The sequence below is a fragment of the Patagioenas fasciata genome, chromosome 1 (genome assembly GCF_037038585.1).
Source record: "Patagioenas fasciata isolate bPatFas1 chromosome 1, bPatFas1.hap1, whole genome shotgun sequence".
NCBI classification, from domain to species: Eukaryota; Metazoa; Chordata; class Aves; order Columbiformes; family Columbidae; genus Patagioenas; species Patagioenas fasciata.
The window spans coordinates 138,080,710-138,100,013 of NC_092520.1; the positions used below are offsets into that span (position 1 = coordinate 138,080,710).

Sequence of the window (19,304 nt, forward strand, 5' to 3'; positions counted from 1 at the left end):
CCTCAGGAAACAAATGGCTCCATTAACCAAACAATGGATCTTTTTCTTCTATGGAAAGGGAAGAGCAATTATTTTGAGTTTTGCTCTTGAGTTGCAATTGCCTTTGTTTACAAAGGGCTCTTTTGAGAGTGTACATGAGTTTTCCAGTGTTGCTGTTACTTGCATTACAGTCACTTGCCCTGAAAGTCCTGATTTTGCAGGAGAACCCCACAGGCTGGGATGTTATGTAGTCAGGAGCAGCCATTCCTGCATGAACTTTTAGCCTTTTAACTTAGCTGCGTATTGGAGTGAATTCCGTGAATTCCAGTTTATTTTTCTTTCAGGTGGGCTGTTTGTGCAAGTACCTTTGTGGCAGAATTGCCCTGTAGATAACCTACATTCTAAGTGGCACGAGCATGAATATACTTCTTGTTACACCTTGTCCCAAATGGGAAAAAGTCATCTTACTGCTTTTCCATCCACTGTATGTTTTTTCATGACCAAATCCAATATAAAACAGGTGTTCTGAAGTTCTTTAGTTACACCAATGAATGAGTAATACTGCTTTTCCCCTTGAAAGTATCCAAGAGATGTTCCTTAATGCAGAAGGTCCTTTTCGCTTATGTCATTGAAAGTGTGGCTGAAGGTGTTTGTCTCTCACAAGCACATTTTTTTCTGTAGTATGAAGTAGAGGAGGGAAGCCTTTGGAAACAAGTTATTGACATGGAAGCAGCTACTGTCTTATGATTTGGTAGTTTAAGGCATTTCTCTGCATTTTAGTTAAAAAAGACTAAGCATGTCTTCATTTAGTGTAGTACTTACAGACTTCATGATGAGGTGACTTTGAGATGCATGCTGGTAATGACATCTGGATTATCTTGTAGGACTGAGCAAAGACAGAAAGTTTCCAGCCTGAAAAGCCTTGCTTTTTTAAAATGAAAAATGTTTATGTAATTCTCTGAGATGCGTTTCAGTTTTCCTGAAAGTTTATTCCTTGTGTTTTCCATGAGCCAAGCTACATACGTACCAACTATTACCTGCTAAGGGGTGTTTCCATATTCCATCAAACTAATAATTTTTTCCATACTATCACTCCAAATAGAGCTCTTCTATGCTAGTGGAGTTGTAATGAAGGGTGTGGGGGTGTTGGGGTGTCTCCCTAAATAGCCTTTTTATTTTTCTTAAAAGATTGCTGCTATGAGAGCATGTTTTTCTATGATCAGTATCACTGTTTGCAAGCAATTGTGAACAGTGAGGTGGTGCTATTGAATGAACTGGGATGTTCAGACAGGATAAATACTGATAAGTAGTGATATGAGTTATGTAAACCACTAACGCAGTGAAGAGAGGAATGACATTTAGGGCCCAAATCCACTGAAGAAAACTTTTTGGGTAGAGATTAGGAAGAATAAGCTGCTCCCCAGTAGAGAAAGCAATGTGGTAGATTGTCAGAGCATGGGGTGGAACGTGTGTGCTGTCTGTCTCACCAGTGTCTTCCTCTTTACATCTCTGCTCCTTGGCATCCACCTTCTGTTTTTGCTTCTTAAGCTCTCATTAAGCACCCCATAAAACGCTACCTCAAGCTCAGTAGGAGAGGGATCATTGCATTACCCAGATAGGCAAGTCTCCCTGCCGTATAGATTTAGGACACGCATGTCAATTGAGGGAACTGATGTAGGGAAGAGAATGAGGAGAACAACATTTTCTTTTCTTATTTTAAACATCACTGTAAGGGAAAATAGCAGATTGTAGTTATATGAGGACATATATTTTTATTTCCCTTAAGATAGACATGGGGGGTGTGAGAAAGAGAAAGAGATGGCCAACACATATGCTAATTAAAGAATCCGGTCCTTCAGCATAGTGTGTACCACTATGAGCCAAGTGTTTCTGGAGAAAGGGAGACCGATGCGATTAAACATGTCATTTTTGAAGGACAGATTTATGTTATTGCATGTTAAATGTTCTTTCATATACAGTAGAAGTGATGCTTAACTTATAAACAAGTCATAGGCAGGATGATACACAACAGTTTGAAGTGAATAGAGTCATTAATGTGCATCCATGGTTCTAGGAATGTAAAATCTGAACATTTTTGAGGCAGCTGAGAATAACTCAAATGAAAATAAAAAAATAGCCACGTTTCCACATGAAGAAGCCATGTAAGAGATCATTTCAGCAAAGATACACATACAGCTCTTGAAGGGCATCTTCTAAACAGCTCAAGAGTAAAGTATTGCTCAGAGTTTTGTCAGTTTGTAGAGAAGGGAGTGTTGCATTTAGCAGCCATTCTTATTCACACTGAGTAATTTGTTACTCCGTCACCAGTCTCACTGAAATGGATAGAAGTGCTTCTGAAGAGCTAGAGGTGGGTGGAAGATCAGTATTCGCCCCTCAGTGGAAAGTGTTATGTATGGATGCTGGGAAATGTTTTGAAATATTAACCAGGAGAGAGGAAAACTTATGTAAAAGTTTATGCTAATAAAGATGTAATAAGCAACTGCAGAAATTAAATTGGTGGAAGTGTATCAAGACAGAATAAATAAGGCTAATAGCAGCTGCTATGTTGGGGGTTTAGATTTGTTGAAACTATGGGTTTATGTTACTTGAGAAATGTTATGAGCCTACTAGATTAAGCAAGAGTCATGTGAGGGGGGAAATTGTGAATTTTAATTAATGACTGTGTCAGGATACATGGGCATGAATTACCAAACTAAAGTCATGCATGCTATCCTGATTCTGATGTTTCCTTTGCCTTGAATGCCTTACTATGCAACCTTAATGTTTCCTTAAACCATTTTGTCTTTGTAGCTATTTATGCAGTGACCCAAAGTGCATGTGTCGTTTTACAGAAAATAGAGTCAAACTGTAGTTGTCAAGTGCTTGCAATCTAAATTTATACAAGTCACAGCAGGAGCTTGTAACAAACAGTAGGGGTAATTGTTAAAAACATACTGCTTAGGTACCTGTGGTAACCATAGTATGATCCTAAAAGTAGGTGGGAGACCAAAATTTAGGCAGAAATGCTACAATAACAAGGAAACTGGGAATGCTGGAAATCTAGCTGGGGCTACACTGAATGCCTGTCTTTGTGGGGTTGAATTTGTTATGGTCAAGTCATAAAGAACATGCACAAATTTGTGAAGATGCCGGCTTGACTTTGTTCCAAGTTTACTAGCAAACTTCTTTTGATAAGGAGAAGTCATTTAAGGCCAGAGTGAGGCACTTCCTGAAATCAAAAATGTCTATGAGCAACTCTGGATGCCTCAGTTTCCCACCTGGACAGTAGATATAATGTTAGTTGCTTGTCATGTGCTTATGTGTTTTTTTTTTTTTCATTGATCAGTTCTTTAAGGCTAGTCTCCTTTTTGGATTTTCATTGACAAATTGGAAGCATCCCTGATTTTGGCTTGGGCTCTAGGTCAAAATTGGTTACAATTTCTTCCACTCCTAAAATACTTAGCCATTACAGAAGATGACTTGTTGTCCTCAGTTAGAAGAGCCTCAATTAGAGAACCTTTACTTTATTGGGCTGTTTGAACTCCTTTGTATCCACTTTGTTAAGGGGAGTATTAGTCATAAACTAAATGTCAATTGATATGCTTTATGTCTTTTATTGGAGCATGGGCTTTTGTCTTGCCCCAAATTATTTGTTATCACAGTATCACAGTATGTTTGGGATTGGAAGGGACCTCAAAAGATCATCTAGTCCAATCCCCCTGCTGGAGCAGGAACGCCTAGGTGAGGTCGCACAGGAATGTGTCCAGGCGGGCTTTGAATGTCTCCAGGGAAGGAGACTCCACAACCTCCCTGGGCAGCCTGTTCCAGTGCTCTGTTACCCTCACTGAGAAGAAGTTCTTTCTCAAATTTAAGTGGAACCTCTTGTGTTCCAGCTTGATCCCATTGCCCCTTGTCCTATCATTGTTTGCCACTGAGAAGAGCCTGACTCCACCCTCGTGGCGCTCACCCTTTATATATTTATAAACATTAATAAGGTCACCCCTCAGTCTCCTCTTCTCCAAACTAAAGAGCCCCAGCTCCCTCAGCCTTTCTTCATAAGGGAGGTGTTATGTGAATGGAAGTGTGAATTCCTTGACTGGTGAATTGATGATATAGAATATTATGGGTCTCATGACATTTGGTTCATTTCTTTGTTATTTTATGTGTTTCATATGCCTTTTCTATGCATATGGTGTCTCTACAGTTTGTCATGCAGTACAAAAAGACTTTGGTCTATCTGATATGTGGTGATGGCATTCAAATAAAAAGAGAGATCAGGGAACTGTGTGACCAGTTGACATGGTGGCAAAAGTATGTGTTATGATAAAACAGGCCCTTGGAAGATTGTATCTGGATCATCTGGACTATCATCAAGTAGATAAGTTATGAGGTGGAACTGTAGCCCATTCAGTCCATTGGAAATTTTGTGAGGATTTAAACTATGATATTTACCTTTAGGAAGTTAAAACTAAGAAGAGGTAATGAAAGAGAGAGACTGGGAAGTGGAGTATCTTGGCAGGTGTATAGATTTTTAGATAGTTAAAGATTTTTTTTTTTATATGGACATATATGTGCCCATTAGCAGAACAAATTGAAAGGCCTGAAAAATAGCTCTGGTTTCAGTCCATTACATTCAACCTAGAAATGTGGTACCAAGAAGTTACCATCGAGAAAACATTGGAAAGTATGTAAACTATATAACAAAAAACATTTGTGAGAGATATAACTGACCTAGTAATAGCTTTTTTCTTAATTAAGGAAAAAGAAAGTAAAGAGGAACATACCTTTCCTGTAAAACTCAGGAGGAGAGCTTGTATTGTGTGCCACTTGAAACAGTTGTATGCTGGCAATTCTAGGTAATAATAATGATAAACATAACAAAAGTTAAGATGTAGTAGTTAAATGAGCTGTAAAAATGAAGAGTCCATAATTTGAATTGTGTTGTGTCAGGTAATCGGATTAAAATAAACTAATGTTTGCACTTATTTGAATTAGGGAGAAAATGAAGTGTAGCTCTTTGAGTGGTGCTACATACATTCCATCCTGGAATGAAAATCACATTGTTTTGACTGCGTTATTTCTGTATCCATGCAAACCATCCTCATCACTCTATAGTTCTTACCTCCTTAATGCAACTGGGGTTGTGTCATTTGAAATTAGTGGGTATAAAGCCCCTTGGAGAGATAAAGAGGAGCAGTGATTTGAAAAAATGAAACGCAGCAGCCAGATTTAAGAAGAAAGGGCATTTTGCTGGTAAATGTTTTCCTAAGTGGGAGTTTTTCAGTGTGGTGTTTTGCTCGTGTGTTTGGCAGTCACTTGGAATCAAGTGCAGACTTGTGCTACATTGTGGGCTTGGCAATGACAATTTGTGTGTGTGTGGTGCTTTAGTTATATTAGCCCTGGAGGCAGAGTTAACACTTGCAGTGGGACAAGAGTATTTGCAGTCATCAGAGAACTTTGCAGTCAGCTTCAATAACATCACTCCATTTTTTTCACTCTTTTTTTTTTAACATTTTTTTTGGCAGCAAAGCTCTTAGTAGAACCATCTGTCTTTCTATTAGTGTTTTTGAGTCCTGTTTTGAAGCTTCTTTGCTTGGCAAAGTCACTTTCATCCTTGGAAACCATTTAAAAAAAAAGTTCTGTGGCTTTTTGCCGAAGAAGAGTACTATGCAAAAATTCCACACGGCTGTTCATTTTTGTTCTAAAAGAATACAGTTACTTTGTCTTTGTCTTAAAAAAAAAACTCAAGCCCCAAACAAAACAAGACATAAACACATGATGAAAAGGCAGACATTGGGCAATTCTAGGGTGACTGAATGGGGATAGAAAAGAAATTGCATTTATATTTTTTTTCTCCACTAATCCAGTTAAAAGTATGTATGTCTTCTGATTAACAGGATCAGAATAGAATCAAGTTAGTTCAGTGAGTGGACCTGCACCTACTCTAGCTTTAGTCCCAATCTTAATCTCCCAGTGCAAGAATTTCCGTCAACAGTGCTCTCGAACTCCATCCTTGCAAATTGTTTCAGACTAGAAAGGTGCAGTCAGCAACGCACACAGGTGTTGACAGGTCCTGGCATAAATTAAGAGGTTACCTTCCCGAATTTTGTATCACTCTTCTGCCTTCTAACAGTGTTGGGTGAACCGAGACATCTTCTGGATCTTCAGGAGATTAAATTAAAATAAAATTGAGTCAAGATGCTGTAGTCTGAACTGTGACAACCAAGGAGCTGGCACAGATTCCCTTTGGCTAATTCTGCTATGCAAGGCAATAATGGAGTAAAACTTTCTTATGCCTCTGGCCAGGAAAAGGTTGTCTATCAGCACCCTAATTCTCCTTCTTTCTTAAGGCTACAGACCACAAACTAAATTTTAGTCTTTGATAATGTATCTGTACCTCCAATGCCTCGGCTTTACAGTGCCATTAAAAATCTAGATGACCTCTCTCAAAAAATGAGTTACTCACCCTTTACTGACTGATCTGGTCAGTTTAATTCAAACCAGCCATTTAACATTGTAATTTAGCAAACATTTTGTTTCTCATCTGTGTGAAGTACAAAGACGATGTCCATTTCTAGTAATTAAAAACTCCGACAGAACAGGGTAAAAGCAATAGTATTAGACATTGTGCTATGGCCAACTTCCAGTTTTGATGACTAATTTCTGCATGTCTTAAGTCCCCTGCAGTATCCACTTACAATATAATATTTTCCACTTCCTGACTTGCATGGTTGTGTACAGTTGCTGTGCAAAGTTGAACAGCTAACGCTTCAGACATAGCTGTGCTTTATTTGTGAACAAAGCATCTCAGCCTTTTGTCTTACGACCTCAAAGACTTTATCTTTTCACATGTATGAATAAGTGTATTTACATGGACAGAAGAATAGCACTGACTGTGCTGTACACTACTTATGCATATATTTGTACTTCTGTGTGTTTGTATCTTTGTGTTTGGACTCAGTCGGGGTGAAAACTACTGTCTAAGACAGAGATATTGTTACACAGTGCAGTAAAAGAGACAGAAAACCCACCCTGCTGTCAAAGAGAAATGCTATGGACTGGGGGGGGGAATAATTGATTGGGATATAGGTATGCATTAGTGGAATATTTTGATTTATTTTGGATTAATGTAATTCGTATGAAGTGATTTGGTAATTAAGATGAGGCTGAGTAGTTGATGGAACTGGAACACCCCACTATGGAGGAGCATATTCAAACCTGGTCTCTCAGATCAGAAGTAAGACAAAGCATGTAGGCAGATAGTTTCCCCAGGAAAAATTCCACGTTTGATTTTCCCTCTCCTGTTCAGCAGGTCCAGGGTCAGCTGCCTCCATTAATGATTCCCGTATTCCCTCCAGACCAACGAACCCTAGCAGCAGCTGCACAGCAAGGATTCCTTCTTCCTCCAGGTTTCAGCTACAAAGCGGGATGCAGTAAGTCCTGTAGATTTTTTTAGCTGAAAGTGGGTGTAGGGCACAATTAAATGCCAATTTGTATAAAAGTATCACCTCTCTAGCCCGATGGAGAAAGCCATTAACTTGCACAGATGAGTCTAAAATAGAGGATTAGTCGGTATCGTGTGAGAAAAGATTCTCAGAGATGAAGCATGTGTTTCAACGTAACAGCAAGACATTTCACACAGCAAGAAGATTTGTGCACCTTCTTTCTGGCAGATCTTTTTGACAAGTGAACGTGCTCATGACCACACATACATACGTATATCTGAAGAGAAGCTGTTTGAAACTTCCCAATAAATTTCAACACTGTTGTAAGAAAATATGTTTTTTCCCTGTAGCAGCCTGCTTACTATTTGTGAACTGAGGGCCTATTCTAGTCTCTTTCTTCACACAGAACTCACATTAATCTCAACAGGGGTTCTGCACAGAGATCAAAGATAGCATATGCCTTTCAGATTGATGGACTAACACAAACTATATTTGTGAGAGCCTAACACTAAAAAATATAGCATCTACTACTTTTTTAATCTTTGAAAGGTTTGTATTGTTCTCTACACTCCCCAGATTTTTTTGTAAATTTTGTTTAAGCCTTCTATAGGATTTCATGTTTCTGTCAGCAGGATGATAATAAATGCAAGTTAAAGAATAATCAAGGAACTCCATTTCCATGAATAGTCTTAGCTAGAGCATGGATTTCATAGATTTGTTTTCATGCGTTTGTACTTGTAGAACTCTTCTGACATCGGTTTCCTACTGAGTTATCTGGGACTTGCTTGTTCTACCGTTCTATGTCTCTAACATGGGCGTTTAGCTTTATTATGTCCATGTCAGTGTATCCATCTGTATCATTGCCTAACTCATGAATTCGTCAGTTCTTCTGAGTTACTCAGCACTTTCCACTGCAGCAGTTCCATAAAGTTAGAACATAAAAAGATTCCTTTTCTTTAAACTGGCTTAGCCCACAATTTCAGATTTCTTTCAGTTTCTGTAACTTTGTAGATACAGCACTCAAATGCGAACTTGAGTTTCTTTGACTGCTAATCCCTTGTCCTAATACTTTACAGACTGGGACCACTGAAAATTACTGTTCAAAACACTTCGTGTCCCTCAACAGCTGCATTGCTGAAGCATTGGCTCTTTCACTTCTTCCAGTGATTTCACACTTAGTCTCTCTCAAATTGGAGAAGTAGTGATTCACATTACAGAATGTTTAACTGAAAACTGCACTGAATATGGATTCTACCATATCTGTAGGCCTGGAAAAGGTCAGGAAAGCACCCCATTACATGTATCTGGCAGGTTAAGTTAGTTCCATGTTAATGAAGTCTGGCTTGGATAGAAAGAGTTGAGGTTGTTTTTTTTCCTCCTTTTAACTGAGAGTACATTAACTGTAAGACAGTCCTGTAGTTCTTCACATCCATGAGGTATATATGATGTCGCGTGTTTGTATAACCTTGAAAATTACAAAGAAAAAAGAACAAAGTTACTGCTGCTCATGGCAGTAAAGTTTGGAATTAACAGTATGCCAAGGTCTGGGACTGAGAAGCTGAGGAAAAGTGATAAGTAGTCCAAAGGATTTTTTCTTTTCACTCACAGTTTAGTGTAAACAAAAAAAGCATATACAGATTTAGCTACACCTAGAAAGATTGTAGCAATGAGGAACATAGCTGCCTCAAAACTATAGCATTTTCACATCAAGTAATGTTTTTGACAGGCCATTGAAACATATTTTCCAACTTTTCTGCTTGCCCTTCTGTGTATCAGTCCTCTTGGAAAAGATGTGGTGGACTGTAAACCAAAGAGCTTTGAATAAAATTTTCTAAAGCACCTGAGTGATTTAGGAGGTTAAGTCTTCATTTGAACAGTGACAAAAGCACTAGGATCTAAGTCTCAGAGATATTTAGCAAATGTTTGTACTGTAACCTTTAATACGGTCACCTGTGATAATTTGAACAGATCTAAAGTGGGTACCAGTAGAGCACTGCAACAGGGAATGTACAACAGATTATTTTGGTCAGCTTTTCAGCACATTAAATGCCTAACTTGCACTGAGTTTGCTTTTGGATGCAAGGCTTTCCTGTGAACTTCTGAAGATCCCACTACCAACATCTTTACATGGCTGCCATTGTATATTTTAAATTTGGCTGATGTACCTTTTGAAAATGGAACCTCGCTTTTACATCTTCCTGGTCCTTTTAGAAAACCTGACCTTTTCTGTGGACTGGTAGATTTTCAGAATTATTTTTTACGGCTGATTGATAGCAATTCTGTAGTGAGAATTCTAATATTTACTATCATTTACATCTCCTTTGTTAACATAGGAACCTACTCAGGGGAACAATAAAAATCTCCATGGGACAATTCACTCTTAGTCACAAATAACAGAGAACTATGAAAATTTTCATATACTCTTCCTCAGTAAAAGGGAGGTTTGAAAATTCAGGGGAGAAGGAAGAAGGAATTGTCATGAAAAATTACTTATATTTTCATAAATAACTAGTGGTGTTGAGTAGCTTGATGATGGTTATCATCTGGCTGGGGGTGCCTTCAAAGGGACATAGATACTATTACGTGCCCTGCCCGTTTGAAAAATCAGATCTCCAAAAGAGTGCCTCAGATTCATCTAAGGTGCTGCAGGTCTCTGGTTGGTCATGCTTTTGGTCACACCTCATGGCTGGGTGACTTGTGGCCTTCTGTCTACAGGCCAAGTAGCTGAAGAGACAGCTCTCTTCAGTGCTCATCACTGTGCCTCTGACTTCGACACACTGGCCAAGCTTCCTCTTTATAAACTCTCCCTAACTTGTTTCTGTCCAGGCTTGGGGTAGCAAGGACTTTCTGTTAAAATTGCTTAAACTAAGCTGGCTCATTTTATTGAAAGCATGTTGGGAAGTGATAAAGCAAGTAGCTTGGTCACAGCGGTGACCTTTGGCAGGGGCTGTGGTTGGAGATGGTGGCCTCTTCAGGCAGCACAGCTGTAGTTGGAAGAGAATGTGTGATCAAGCCTCGAGGTCAGTAAAAGAGAAAAAGAATGATGAATGCCTAGTTATACAAATATTTTTCTTAAATTCAGCTTACATAATGAAACCACACTTTTATTCAATGCTTCCTGGTTCACCTGTCCATGTTACAGCAACAGAGGGTCAAATATATGTCTCCCAGTGGTTTCAGAGAGTGTATGTGGTTGAGTTCCTCAGCCAATGCTTACCAATGGACTAGTGACTTACCCAGGGAGAGACTACGGAAAGGAAGAGTACTGATTACTCTGCACATACTCCCTCTCCCGGGGATTTCACTGAAGACAGCACAAAAATAGTCGTAACAGTTGATAGTGTGGGGTCAATTGAGATGCGTTTCATAGCGGATACCTAAAGAAGAGTGGAAGAACAAGGCAAGAGTATAGTGATACTTTGTCCCCATATGCTTTGTCATATTCCAGGGGGTGGGCACTCAGGGACCTTCTGACCCAGTGGTGGCATCACTGTGTAAGAGCTGTTCTATCTGTTATTGAAAACAAAGAGTTTTCTCTGCTTGGTTTCCTGCCTGATTGGAAATATTCTAGATGGGTGAAATGCTCAAGTGAGTACAACAATATCAATCCCTAATACCTGCAAAGCAAATTATTTGCTTCTCAAAATATTTTGAAAAATTGTGTAAATACAGGGAGGAGAGGGTTGAATATTTTCTGCATGGTTACATGGCAGGTTAGGATCTTTGACTTCCAATTCAATGTAGTAAGTTTCTTTCTATTTCTTTTTCTCCATAGCAGCAGATCCTGCTTGGGAGAGGCTTGGATTATCTTTTTTCTTTTTTTTTTTTTTCCTTTTTTTTTTTTTTTTCAGACGGGTGGCTTGCATTATATAAGGGACAATTTACACAAGTTGACACTTCCACTTTTTTCTCTGTGGCATATTGTGTCGTGGTAAAGTTGGCAGAGAAAAAGGGAGGCATTTCTATTAGGATTACATTTCTATTTGAGAAAAAGATTCATAATCTATGGTTGCAGTTGGTTTTTAATCTCCCTATCTAAATATAATTGCATGTTGTGTAAAATATTCAATATTATTATTTACAACCAAAGTATTTTTTTATATGATAAAAATAAGTTGGCAGTATGTGATGGACTGTATTGTCCATGAATAGCAAGAAAAATACTAGTTACCTACTTATTTGCTACATACCTGGTTATCTGTTCACTGTGTGCTATTTGGAATGTAAGTATTTTGATTTTTATGCAGATTTCTTAATATGTATTTTATTATATACATAATACGTAATATTTATATAGGTGCATAAGGAAAATCTATGTCTAAAGAGCTGATGTTTCAAAGTTGGATGTTAGCTAAGTTAGTGACCCGTGGCATGGAGAGATGTTAGGCGTTAAGCCCAGTATCTTCAGTGTATGAACTTTTTAGCAGCAGGTGAGCTCCTTCCATTTCAGCTCATCTTGAAATCAAAGAGAGGTGCATTTCCCAAACTGTGGCAAAGCTTCCCCTACATTTAGGCTATGCAGATTGACCCAGGTCATTTAACGCTGTTTCTTTTCTTCTCAGCCAGCGTTCTGTAACCCAGTCATTTGTTACTAGTGCTGTTAGTAGTTCAGCTCCACTTTGCTAGATATTGCACATGACTTCCAGCATTTCAACAATGGTGAGTGAAATGTCAGCTCTGCTCAGGTCTGAGAAGCTGTTGCTGATGACTGCACTCAAGTCAGATTTCACACCAGATGATACAGATCTGCTAGGGCCACTCATAGAAATAATTAGAATTTATTTAGAGCTAATTAATATTTGTGAAGTGCTTTGAAAGTATAAAGACAGTGTAAATTATAGAAGTGTTGTATTGTGCCCTTTAAAAGCTGCATAGTTCTTCCTCAGAGGAGGCTGCTCTTAAGTTGTAGGTAGTGTGATCCTATTATTAATGCACATATGTATAGATGCGTATGTGGAATATTAAGGCATGATTGTCTCTACTCGCTAAGAGATAATAAAGGAAAAGAAGCAAAGATTTGGGCTGCTCCTGGGGAGCTATTTACAGAAAAGGCAGAAGGACAGTGGTGGATTGGGTTATTCGTCAGCATCTGTAAGGAGCAGAAGACACCAGGACAGAAAGCTTCCCTGGGCTTCTTCTGTGGTTCCACATTTGCAGCACTCTTTACAATTAGCTTTGCACTAAAGGGCAGAGAATAGCCCGAACTTTGTAAAGAAGATAGGCCCTCCCCAATTAATGGTGCTAAGTAAGATTCATTTTGGAAACTGCACTCCATCGCTTCTTTAAACACTTGATGATCACATGAAAAAGGAAGTGAAATGTTGAGTAGACAGAGCAATATGGTATGTTGTGTAGATCCTGAGTTTTTTCAGCATGGTTGAAACTGTTGAATTCCAGGCAGTTTCTTCTCTGGAAGATGAAGAACAACACACTTTGTCTTCTAAACCAAGATGTGCAAGGAATCAAATTGTAGGGACATTTTTAGGATTTGTTTTGTTTTCTCAGGAAACAGTAGTTACTAAGTCTGTATTTCTAGAAGTGAGATTTACCCCAAATATTTTTTTAGGTTATTTGCAAATTCTCAGGGAAACTTCCAGTTAGCCTTTTATTAGATGATACCTATGTTATTTTTATGGAAATATGCCAAATTTTAGAAACAAGAGTTGTTTTTCTTTGCCCAGTCCTCCTCTCCCTTGTGAATAATTGGTTGTAACAAATCATATTGTGTTCCTAGTCAGATGTCATCAACACAAGGTTTTTTGAAAGCACTTTAATCACTGTTTCAACCATATCTAGCTAGGGGGGAAAGATCTGAATATACAATAGGTGCATTGTATGTGTCTTACATATCAGCTCGTTGCTGCTGGAAGTGTTCTAAATAAAATAATGCACACAAAGTTATTGATTAAATATCTAGCTGCCTTTTACAATTGGCAAAAATGTGTGAGAAGACCAAGCCAAGCCTAATAAAATTAAAATATGTTGAGGTTACTGTTGATCTATATTCTGAATATAATTCCGATGTCTGATAAAAATTAAACTCTCAGTTAATTGGTTCCTCGTACAGTAGAATAAAATTAATGTTTAGTAGTTAAATACCGTAACCTTCCTCAGGGAAAGTTGCTGCTGTATCTCTGTTTTTTAGTCAGTCACATGTTTCATTGTTTAATGGAGTATCATGTGGACTGTCTTATAATTTTTGTTGTGCTCAGTGTCCATGTGTCTGGCTTCTAAAGAGATTGAGTGCTAATTTCTGATCTAACTGTGTCAGCTCTATCAGCTGACATACAGGTCATTGACAATCACTAAATCACAAGAAAAGAATATTGGCATTGCTATGCTTTTATCAGAATGACAAAAATAGGAACCATGTGCTGCAAGGACCACATACTGTAGCTTCTTTATGAAGATGCTAGTCATCTTTCAGGGCTACTCTTTATGCCTTGGGAAAGAATGAGCATATGACTAAACCCTCATGTTACCCCCAGGACAAGAAAAGAGTAATAGCATTGTGGACAGGAACAGCAAGACGAAGGAATTTTTGGTAACAGCTTTGCCTTTTAGCCTACATGAGAATGTGTCATTTCTGTAATGCTGCAAATGCAATGGAAAGCATCAAGACTGCAAAAAAAACCCCAACAGAACTAAAGACTGTTGCTAACTGAAAGAATTCCATAGCCTCTATCTACGTGTGGCTTCTCACAATAATACTAATAAAAACAGAACAAGCAAGGAAAATAATGGGGTCCTGTGAAAACAGGCTGATCATTTCTGTTGAGTTTCTAGGCCACAAAAGATGTCTGGTGTTACAACACTATTATCCATAGCTGGGCAACTAATTAGAAGTCCAAATTTCTACATTCATGAGCATGCTCAAAACTCTGTAGAAATACACTGGCTTTCCTTGGTACTTAGAGCTTTTGATTAACTGTGATTAACCGTCATTTATTCGGCAGGTATATTTATATATATATATGTATATATAAAGGACACCCTGGAAATCATAGGATTATGTTGGTTGGAAGGGATCTCAGAAAGTGTGTAGTCCAAGTCTTCCTCCAAGCAGAGTCATCTAGGATATAAGACCAGGTGACTCAGGGCTTTACTCAGTCAGAGATTGAAAACCTCCAAGGACAGACAGCACAACCATGATTTCCTAGCCTGTTTCAACATCCAGCTTTTCTCACGGGGAAAATCTGATCCTCTCTTGATTCATTTTATGTCCATGAGCCCTTATTCTCCAACCTAACACTGCTGTGAGGAGCCTGCCCCTGTATGGTTGATCACCTCCTCATGAGAATTGGAAGGCTGCATTGAGGTGCCTCCAAAGCTATCCCCTCTGTAGACTGAATTGTGTCTATCTCTAAAGCACAAAATAAGCTAATCCCTTGTAGGCAGCAGCACTTGGTCAATGCCGTCTGGAATTATCCTCAAAGAAAATCAGGGAACCAGTTAGGCTTTCTTTTTGGAAGACGCTGGTGGTATCTTATTCATAATCTTTTTCTTATTTATTTAAATCCCTAATGTCTAGAGCCAAAAGTCAGGGAACACTGCTTCTGTCTTTCACAGCCTCCCGTTGCTCTTGCTATGTGTCTACCATCACACCAAAACAATGAAAAGAAAAACTCTGATGAGGATGAGAAGGAATGAGTGGTGAGAAGAGGTGCAGTGGCTTACTTGTCAGTTAGCCATCAGCCGTGATTATTAATAATAAATATACTTAAGTGATAAATTGAGTGTAAAAATTATTGTAGCTTTTTCTAGAGCTTGTCAAAAGTGGTGAGGAAGATAATGTAAAATTCCTTTTCATACAACAGAATCTACTACGAGAAAATGTTTGTTGCGGTATTTTTCATGGAATTTAGTTTAGTATACTGGCTTTGGAAATTATAATTTAAGAATTTGGTTTTGTTTCCTATTCTTTATATTCTTTACAGTGTTTGCTTTTTTTCCTTCTCCTTCCTTGACCTCCAACTTTTTTCACTTGCTGACCCTGAAAGACAGGTAGGAGGAAAACAATAAGTTTAAAAAAATCATAGGAAATAAACCCCCTATTTCTCCTCTTCTGGTAGCATTTTTTTTTAAAGAAGAAAATTTCAGGAAAAAAAAATCAGAGTGTTCTATTGTTTCATATAATCAGGTTCAACTTAAAAATCCTGTCAAAACATTATAATTTAACATTAGCATGTAACTTGATTTATATAGCAAGTAAGACAATTGTGCCTGCTCTGAAGAGCTTGCAGCCTGTCAGGAGACAAGACAAGACACTAGGGGGGATTACACCATCAAGGAGAATAAATGAGATGAGTGACAGAAAAAGGAATACAAAAAACATCTTATGAGTTTAGGTGGATGGTGCAACACACATAATGTTAGCTCCTATGCTTTCTTTTCTCTTTTTAAAAAAAAAAAATCTTAATGTTTTTTAACTTACTAAACTCCTTTGATAACATTCTGCAAAACATACAAGTGGTTTAAGAGCCACTGTTGTATTTCCACAAGTATACAGTCATTTAATATCCATGAGCTTGGTAGCGTGTCAGTTGAAAATCAAGTTCCTAAACACAGGGTTATTATTTTGCATTTTGGTACAGGATGTCCACTTGGCTCTGTACCACAACTTTCGCAGAAAAGTGTTTTCAGTGGAGAATGATAGGGAAAGTTCATAGAAAGAGTGGTTTAAAAGTGAATGTACTTTGTGAAAAATCCTCTTGTAAGCAAGATCTTGGAAGATTATTTTGGGCAAGAATGAAGGTGTGATGTGAAATTGAAAGAATTTGCAGTGCATAAATTATCAGGAAAGAGGTTCTGGTTATGTTTGTGGAAGACGGACCAAAAGAAGGATAGAGAAATAAAGAATTGGCACAGAATTGAGGGTTCAGCCTTGCCTTCTTCCTTCCCTGTGCCACTGGCATTCTCCTTTGCTCACAGGGTGCACCAACACCTCTAATATTCCCCATAAGCTCCCCCAGGCTGACGTATCCCATTCACTTCTCCAGGTGCTATATCACCAGTACATATGTCTTTCTGTGTTCTTTTCATGTAGTCAGTCTTGAATAATTCTCTTCTTCCAAGTGATGTCACCAAGTAGCAGGGAAATAATTATATATTAGAGAAAAATATGTCAGCTAATGAAATAATTTTTCTCACAGTAAAAATGCCAGTCTTTGGCCTGCTCCAGATTTTGCCACATAGTGTACTGAAGAAAAGCAACAACAACAAAACTTCTTTCTGGTGCTTTGTTTATAAGAAAAGTCCACACATAATGAGAGACAGTTTGGAACATGAAAGCAAGAACTGCACATAATGTCTCTTTTGGTAGCTGAAAGATGCAGGGAGGTACACCCCTGCCTGTGTGCATTAGTAGATTAATAGTGAATTTTGTAAATTGAAATGTAATATAGTTGTTTCAGAATTTTTTGGTGTCTTCACTGATGCAAACTTGTGAGTGGCTTGGGAAATATCTATTTCTAATAACTGCATATCTTGCCTCACATTCCTGAAATGTTCCCAGAGCTTGGGAAAAAAAATGTAGCAACTTTTTACATCTAAAAATAAGATATTTACTGAAGAACTAATGAAATAGTTAAGACATGTGTTTCCCGGACTTAAGAATTAACTAAAACTCCTCAGGCAAAACATTCAGTCTAATGGGAATAAATTTAAGGACAGTAGAAAGATGTATCATATTGTAGAGTAACAGCCAAGAATGAGCAGGTACATATTTGTCAGAGGAGACTTGAGGCACTCGTTAGTATTTTGAGGGGTGGCAGCTGCTCCTGCACTACGTGATGTGAGTCTGTAAGTGTTTGGCCTCTTCCTGGATGCAGGGCCTGAATCCTTCCCTGGGAAAGGCACTGGCTGAAGCATCATCTGTGGATTTTAGTCTCGGCTCTTCCACCGGCCTCGTGAGTGACCCAGGCCAGGGCAGAGTGTTCAAGCGTATTCCTTGGTCTTTTGCATCTCGCCTCCTGTGGACAGTAAGCTCCTCCAGACAGACGTGATCTTTTGTTAGACATTTGTACCAGGGCAAGCACAGTGGACCATTAACCCTGATGGTGTCTCTGGTTGTTATCATACCTTCCTCCAACTTCTTCACTGCTGCCTTGTCTGTACCATGGGAGCAATAATATGGATATACTGTGTGTGAGTTGCACTTGTGAAAGAGTCACAGCACGGGCAGGGTGTACTTTTCTTCATAAAAATAATTGTTAAACCCCTACAATAAGCACAAGATAGAAGAGCATAATGATGCAAAGATTCATTATAGGTTACAGAAGCCTTTCAGTTTTGTTTGTTGTTTTTGTTTGTTAAAATTATTTTTGAGTGCTGGACAAATGTAAAACCCTTTAAAGAGTGGACTAACAAAAAACCCAACCTGGCAGACAGGAGAGCTGAGCTCTGCTCAGCTATAACCTGTTTTTTTAGGGTGAAACTGAGTTTTTTCCTTAAAATTCTGAAATAGTATGTGAGCTTCTATTTGTGTTGCTTGCTATCATGGTCTCCTAAAGAGTCCCAGAGACATTACCTCTACACCACCAAAGCCAGTGGTTGTGACCATGCACACGGGGACTTTAGTGTGTTCTTCTCTCACAAGCATCTCCTTGATATATCTGCGAAATGAATCGTAGAAAATAGGAATTACCACAACAGATGAGGGTATGAGGATCTGCATGGCTGTCTAGGAAGGTGAGAACAGTGGGATTTATGAAGTAACATGAGGTTGCGGGAACACGGGCAGAGGCTTATACCTGTGGGTGGAGAGAAGAGGAATGTGGGACAGCGCATGCAAGTCTATCCTTTAATATGTATGTTTTACTACAAATAATTCATAACTAAAAAATTTAATGGGCTGTAAAATCAACATGCTAGTGAGAAACTTTTCCCTCATTCTTTTGTTCACAGTTGATAAATTAATAATTTTATATTCTTTCATGGCTGATTCTTCAACAAAATGTCCTCTTCTAGGGAGGAGTCTTTCAGAATGGTACTGGATTACCCTTTGAGCTACTAGTGGGGTGGAAGCAGCTAAACACCATTGGCCTTGATTCCTTGACCTCCATCTCTTTCTTCTCTGTGTCTTCACATGTTTAGCGTCCACTGCTTTGGTCAAAAGATTAGAAAATTTCAAGTCAGAGAAATTTTTAGTTCAATCAATGGTATGATTCAGAAAGTGGATGCCTCAATTAACACCAAGTAAAATTGGAAAATGTGAAACAATGACATCGTCTGGTAAAAAAAAATAACAAAACCAAAACCAAGCAAGTCAGGAGTTCTGTTGCCCATTGACAATAAATAAATAAATAGAGAAGTTGTGACCCGATGCTGGCACAAAGACGTTTGTGAATGGGAATGCCTGGGTGGACCTTTGGATTCCCATTGCTTGGCTGGACAGTGTTGAAAGACTGTGAGGCTTCAGTCAGCAAAGCATTATTTAAGATGTTCTTAAATATAAGCAGGCACACTTATCAAAGTTAAATATCTGTTAAGATGCTTTGCCAGCCCAGTTTTTTTCTGGCCTTCCATTTCTAGAATTTATGGTATTCAGTTCTTAACAGGAGGTTGAAATGCTTGAATGAAAAGATGCCTGTAAAGAAGGTTGTATTATAAAATGAGAAAATAAACATTAGCAGTTTTCCTGAATGTGTATACACCGAAACAGCCTACTTCTAACATTTCAAAAGCATTAGATAAATTTATTTCCTTTGTTTTCTGTTTCTTTTAACTTAGGCTTGATACCATTATAAACTTTAATTCAATAATAACTAATAATGATTGTATAGAACAGCTTGCATTGCTGTCTTAATTTGTCTTTATTTTTCCCCAGTACACTCAAAAGAGCACAATAAAGGAGGAAAACTTTTAATCTACCTCTCTAAT

General features: G+C 38.3%; 1 protein-coding gene across 21 annotated transcripts in view; it reads left to right on the top strand.

The window, feature by feature from the left end:
* The window catches only part of SOX5 (SRY-box transcription factor 5), a 657,930-nt gene that overhangs the window by 546,753 nt on the left and 91,873 nt on the right, over positions 1 to 19,304 (top strand). For 16 of the 21 annotated variants that reach the window (XR_011741632.1, XM_071815743.1, XM_071815738.1 and 13 more), the window contains one exon: positions 7,289 to 7,412. Coding sequence is in view for 20 of the 21 variants with exons in the window: in XM_071815743.1 (XP_071671844.1) it covers positions 7,289 to 7,412 (124 nt within the window). In the remaining variant the exon portion in view is untranslated. The remainder of the gene's footprint in view (positions 1 to 7,288; positions 7,413 to 19,304) is intronic. The other 5 variants (XM_065846488.2, XM_065846496.2, XM_071815726.1 and 2 more) reach the window with 1 other exon arrangement.